The sequence below is a fragment of the Anomaloglossus baeobatrachus genome, chromosome 9 (genome assembly GCF_048569485.1).
Source record: "Anomaloglossus baeobatrachus isolate aAnoBae1 chromosome 9, aAnoBae1.hap1, whole genome shotgun sequence".
Lineage (NCBI taxonomy): Eukaryota > Metazoa > Chordata > Amphibia > Anura > Aromobatidae > Anomaloglossus > Anomaloglossus baeobatrachus.
The window spans coordinates 23552168-23558167 of NC_134361.1; the positions used below are offsets into that span (position 1 = coordinate 23552168).

Genomic DNA, 6000 nt, shown 5'->3' on the forward strand with positions numbered 1-6000 from the left:
CACCTATTGATAGATATTTAATATTATGCTCAGTACTTGAAACGGACAGGTTGGACGATGGGACAGGCTACACTGGAGTACTGAGTATAATGGAAGTCAATAGGAGCCTTAATCTTTTTTTCCAGAAGATTTTCCAGAAAAATGTTTGAGTTTCCCAATCACTTCCATTATACCTGGTACTTGAGTCTAGCCCATCCGAGCAGCCAACCTGCTCGGCTTGAGTACTAGCCACCCGAGCATGGTTGTGCTCGCTCATCACTAATATTTACATCATGGAATGGATCAGGTAGACAGTATTATGCAGCCAGTACAATCCTCTAACTGCAGAGACCGGAACTAACTCTGATTGCTGCTATGATTTCCTAAATGAGACTGTTAGTTAATGACCGCAACATTTTAGGTACGCAATGCTGCTTACCTATTGGTGCCACCTGCAGGTTTCAAGTCCCCTATGGGTATTAAAGAATAAAAAGTAAAAGTAAAAAAAGCTTTAAAAAAAGAAATAAAAATACATAAAATAAATACATATAAAGTTTACCTTCTCACCCCGTGAGGAGTGTTTTTTTTTTTGTTAATCCTCATTTTCGGGTCCTCTACTAGAGGCCTGGGAGTTTGAGGGATCTGCGCAGGATCTTAGTTGTCCACAACACTGCATTTTTCTGGACAGAGTTCAGATGTTGCTCCTGGGATCTGTTGTAGCCATTCTTCCAGCTTAGTCGTCACTGCTCCACGTGCTCCTATCACCACTGCAGTCACTGTTGCCTTCACCTTCCACATCCCCTCTAGTTCTTCTTTCAGGCCCTGGTATTTTTCTAGTTTCTCATATTTCTTGTTTCTGATGTTACGGTCATTTGGCCCTGCCACATCTATTATCTTTGGTGTCTTTTTATTCTTTTCTACGATCATGATATCTGGGTGGATAGCCAACACCTCTTCTCCGACTGAATCTTGAAGTTCCACAAGATTTTAGCCCTTTCATTCTCCGTAACCTTTTCTGGGGAATCCCACATGGAACGGGTCACGGGTGCCTTCTGCATTCCCTGCGAACCCTGGGATTCCCCTTCTTTCCTCAGAACCCGGGTCGAGCCTCCGGCTCCAGACCATGGGCCCCGAACTTTCCGTGTCTTTGCTTGCTTGTCTGTTCCGGAGTCCAACCTGACTCGGACGCCGTCCGATGCTAACTGCCTGTAATGTGTCAGATGGCTCCTCCCTTCCCTTGTGGGTGCCCCGCCTCCCAGGTCCCTGAACTAGTGGGCATGAAGTCCCATACCTCTTGATGGCCACCCCAGCACCTGCCCTAGCCCGATTCCAGTGACAGAACACCCGTCTTATGTGTTGGTTTAGTGTGGTTATGATTGTTACCCGTGATGACCTCCTCCATATCCGCGATGAATACTGCACCTCAGGTGAGGTGTAGTACCCTGTGGTGCCTGAGGCCGCAGGGGCGCCACACCTGCACCTTGGGTCTTGTGTGATAAATCCCTGCCTCTATGGATTTGGTACTTAGTGCTTGCTCTTGTGCCGCTATGATTAGTGCCTCTGAACTGTCCTGGAGTCCTGCTTTCTCTGACCATTGGTGGGATTTCTCAATGTCAGCCACCTCCTTTATCTGTAGATGATACATCCCATGCAGCGGCTTGTCTTGCCATGGAGCTTTATGTTCCTGTTGCTCCCTCCATGACTGTTGTTGCTGTCTTAGGCTCTTTCTCGGCATCTCTTCTTTTGGTGCCATTTTTCTGGATACTCCTTGTTTCGCCCATGCCTATGAAGCCCTTGACCACCCTCCTTTCTGTTGGTATACAATTTGGGTGTTAGATTTGTGGTGGAAACCTCCATGCATTGTAAGGAGCTTCCGGGTCTTCACAGCTACAGCCTTTCATCTCTTTTTTTGGCCAGCAGGGTATCTAATAACTGGCAGGGCAGGTTTTGATGGTGCGGTTCTTATTCTTCTCATTGAGATGGCTCTTCATAGAACATAAAAATCCAACTCACCCCAATTTCCCCATATCCATTAAAGTCTTGTCTATGAAATATGAACATTGTTTAACTCGTAACGTGGGAAGGAAAAAGAGGGCGATCCGGCACAAATCCTCCTTATGTTAAAACATTCAAGTCTTTATTTGGACATCGTTAAAAAACATCGTGAAGACCAAAAACCACTTAGATGGTACAGGTAAGGGTCATGATGGCTTAACGCGTTTTGGACTATTAATAAACACAAACAAGTCCTTAATCATAAGTGTTTTTATTAATAGTCTGAAACGCGTTAAGCCATCATGACCCTTACCTGTACCATCTAAGTGGTTTTTGGTCTTCACGATGTTTTTTAACGATGTCCAAATAAAGACTTGAATGTTTTAACATAAGGAGGATTTGTGCCGGATCGCCCTCTTTTTCCTTCCCACGTTCCCTGTTACCGGTCGGGATAGACCGAAGGATTCCAGGCACCCGCAAGGCTGAGCAGTCCGGGCAGCAGGTGAGCTGAAGAAACCATTTTTTATATCTCCATTGTTTAACTCGTACATGTGATAAAAAGAAGAAACCAGTTACCCTAAAATTGCCATCTGATCACCCACAAAACACAATAAGAAGCAATCAAAACATTGCATTTACCCTCAAACATTACCATGTTCAGCATGCAAATAAACAAGACCCCATACAGGTGCAAAAAAAAATAAATCTAAAAATAACCCCCCCCCCCCAAAAAAAAAAAAAAAAAAAGAAGTTATGGTTCTTGGGAACAAGAAGGAGCATAGAATGAAAACTCGAAATTATCCACAAGGGGTCAATGTTGTTATTCACTCTTTTGTAGGTTTTTGTAAGATTATTGAATTTTTTTGTGAGTTTTATTTTTCTGATTTCATCTCTCCTTCACCATTTAGGTGGGCATTATCAGCTGGGGGACAATCATCAGCTGTAAAGGACCCAAAAGAAATTCTGGGCCGGTGCCGGCGCTGTCTCGTGACTTCCATGCTGATGTGTTTAAGATGTTGCCTTGGCTAAAGGAGACGTTGAAGGAGGATTTGACATTCATAGACTAAAGTTTTCACACTAAATGACACAAGTAATGGCCATTCTCACTTCGGGAGGAGAATTCGGAAGTGATCGCATTACAATTGACCACCGGAGTTACACTTTTTGCAAAGTGGCATAAGATCCACTACAAATGTAATAAATGTTCTTAATGGAATTAGAGACTCCACTTCTAGAATTAGTGCTATTGACCCTTCCAATTCCTGCGGTGCCAACCAACGCCAAGAACGAATTGGGAAATATGAAAAATTATTGTAAATTTTAGCCTTATGATTAGAAATCCAAAAGTAGGTAGCAATGGTATATGCTTCTGGTATTTACATAATATATACATAAAAGGCTGTAATCTGATTGGCTCCTGTGGGTAACCCCCCTCTTATTGTCTGAACTAATATTTATACATGATATCCTGTTCAATATATGTGTGTATACCCTTTTCTTACATTAGTGCCCCCCCCCCAAAAAAAAAGAATTTCTATGTTTATTTTTTCCCAGTCCAACCCTCCATCCCTATTTTTCCATACTTAATTGATTTGAGGAAGATCCCATTTAAAGGGGGTTGTCCAATGACAACAAATTATCACCTATCCACCAAATAGGTGGTAACTGGATATTGGTGGATCGTTTCGCGGGACTCAAGTCTCTTGACAGGTCGCAAATGGCAGTGGCAACTGGACGAGAGGCTGGCAAATCTCTTACTTTCAAAGATTCTTGGCACGGCTTTTGCAATGGTGTGCTACACAGATGACATCGCACCAGCCCTGATAAACTACTGCAGTGGTGGGCATCCTGGAAGGTAAATGATTTGAGACCTGTCATCACCGGACAAGACATCTATATACTTTTAGAATGAAGCGCTACGGCCAGTGTGAAAGAAGCACCAGACTACGGGTCAAGAGGAGACTGTATAGTGTTACTTGCAATAAAAGAAATAATAATAAAATAAATAAATAAATAAATATATATATATATATATATATATTGTGATATAATCACTGGTACTATGCTGAGAGGGTTAAGGTGTGTTACCTGGGCCGGCTCTGTTGTGGACAGCTAATGAGATAGGTGGGACGGCTGTTCACCATATCTCCACCTCGGGGTGTGGTCCCAGGAATGAAAGTCAGGCCTCTGGACACACTCAGGGCCCTGCACTGAAGTTCCTGTGCTGGAGGAAGTAGCTGGGTGTATTGATGGGTGGAGGTAAGGAAACAGCATCTGAGAAGGCTCTGCAGCGACTTGTGGACTGAACATAACCTGAAGGGCTGAGGTTTGGGAATGTACCTGTTTTCCTGCCTGTACATGCCATGTGATGTCCGTACCAGCGCGGTGCTTTATGGAGTGGAATAAAGCAGGCTGTGATCTTAAGAAACTGTGCCTCCTGTGTCTACCTGAAGCCCTCATGCTGAGCGAGTAACCCCCTATGTTGCAAGGTGCAACGTCACAATATATATATATATATATATATATATATATATATATGCTACCGGCAATGTGTAAAAACAGGCATTCTATAGAATACCTAGGCAATGTATACAATGCCGGAAATGGGGCGTCAAAGTATGAAATACATCAGATGTTCATACATTTCCTAGTCATTCTATAGAATACCTAAATGACAAACAGGCGGAGTGTAGAATACTACAGAGGTGGTCCGTCCAAAAGTAGGTGGACAGCCAGGCAGCAGCAGATCTGTGAAACTGGCTCAGTTGCCCTTAGTATTAGCAACCAATCAGATTGCACCTTTCATTTTCCTAAGAGTCTGCCATTCTAGCCCCCCGTGCTGCAACAAATAGTCAGGAATGACACTTCTGATTCCTTTTTTTTTTTTCCCAACAAAGATATCCTGTTGTTCATTTTGCATTTCTTCTTTCATGTTTTTGATTGTTTGTTACTAAAGACTAATAACCAGGCATGACACTTCTGTTTCTTTGTCTTTTTCCCAGTAAAGATATCCTGTTGTTCATTTAGGATTTCTTCTTTCATTAGTTTTTTGACTCTTTGTTACTTTTCATTATTTTTTTCACTGTTTGTTACTAAAGACTTTTCCAATCTGGGCATTATATCAGACTTTGCCTGAGCAGTTATTGTCATTCTTTATAATACCTAGACATTTTATGTAATGGCTAACCTTTCCAATCTGGGCACCTAGACATTTTATGTAATGGCTAACTTTTCCAATCTGGGCATTATATCAGACTTTCCCTGAGCAGTTCTTGTCATTCTTTATAATACCTAGACATTTTATGTAATGGCTAACTTTTCCAATCTGGGCATTATATCAGACTTTCCCTGAGCAGTTCTTGTCATTCTTAATAATACCTAGACATTTTATGTAATGGCTAACTTTTCCAATCTGGGCATTATATCAGACTTTCCCTGAGCAGTTCTTGTCATTCTTTATAATACCTAGACATTTTATGTAATGGCTAACTTTTCCAATCTGGGCATTATATCAGACTTTGCCTGAGCAGTTCTTGTCATTCTTAATAATACCTAGACATTTTATGTAATGGCTAACTTTTCCAATCTGGGCATTATATCAGAGTTTGCCTGAGCAGTTCTTGTCATTCTTTATAATACCTAGACATTTTATGTAATGGCTAACTTTTCCAATCTGGGCATTATATCAGACTTTCCCTGAGCAGTTCTTGTCATTCTTTATAATACCTAGACATTTTATGTAATGCCTAGGAAAAGTATAGGACAACGCAGATATTTCATACCTTGCCTGAAAACGACAGGGATTGTACACATTTCCTAGGTATTCTATAAAATGCTGGGTTTTTATACATTGCCTGTAACATATATATATATATATTTGCAACTGATCTACAGAATGAAGACAATACAATATTCATACCACATTATGAATGGCTCAGAATTTAACAAACATTTTCTTTTTGATGCTTTTTCCTATTCCGTCTTTTTAGAACATGTTAATAAAAGATAATCCGTAAGTTCCATGTA

At 41.3% G+C, this 6000-nt stretch overlaps 1 protein-coding gene across 1 annotated transcript in view; it reads left to right on the forward strand.

The window, feature by feature from the left end:
* Nucleotides 1-3384, forward strand: part of LOC142250941 (complement factor B-like) — a 49546-nt gene extending 46162 nt beyond the window's left edge. Inside the window, exon 18 of the mRNA XM_075323280.1 lies at nucleotides 2883-3384. Within this exon, the coding sequence (XP_075179395.1) occupies nucleotides 2883-3041 (159 nt within the window). The 3' untranslated portion in view covers nucleotides 3042-3384. The remainder of the gene's footprint in view (nucleotides 1-2882) is intronic.
* Nucleotides 3385-6000: the final 2616 nt, after the last annotated feature.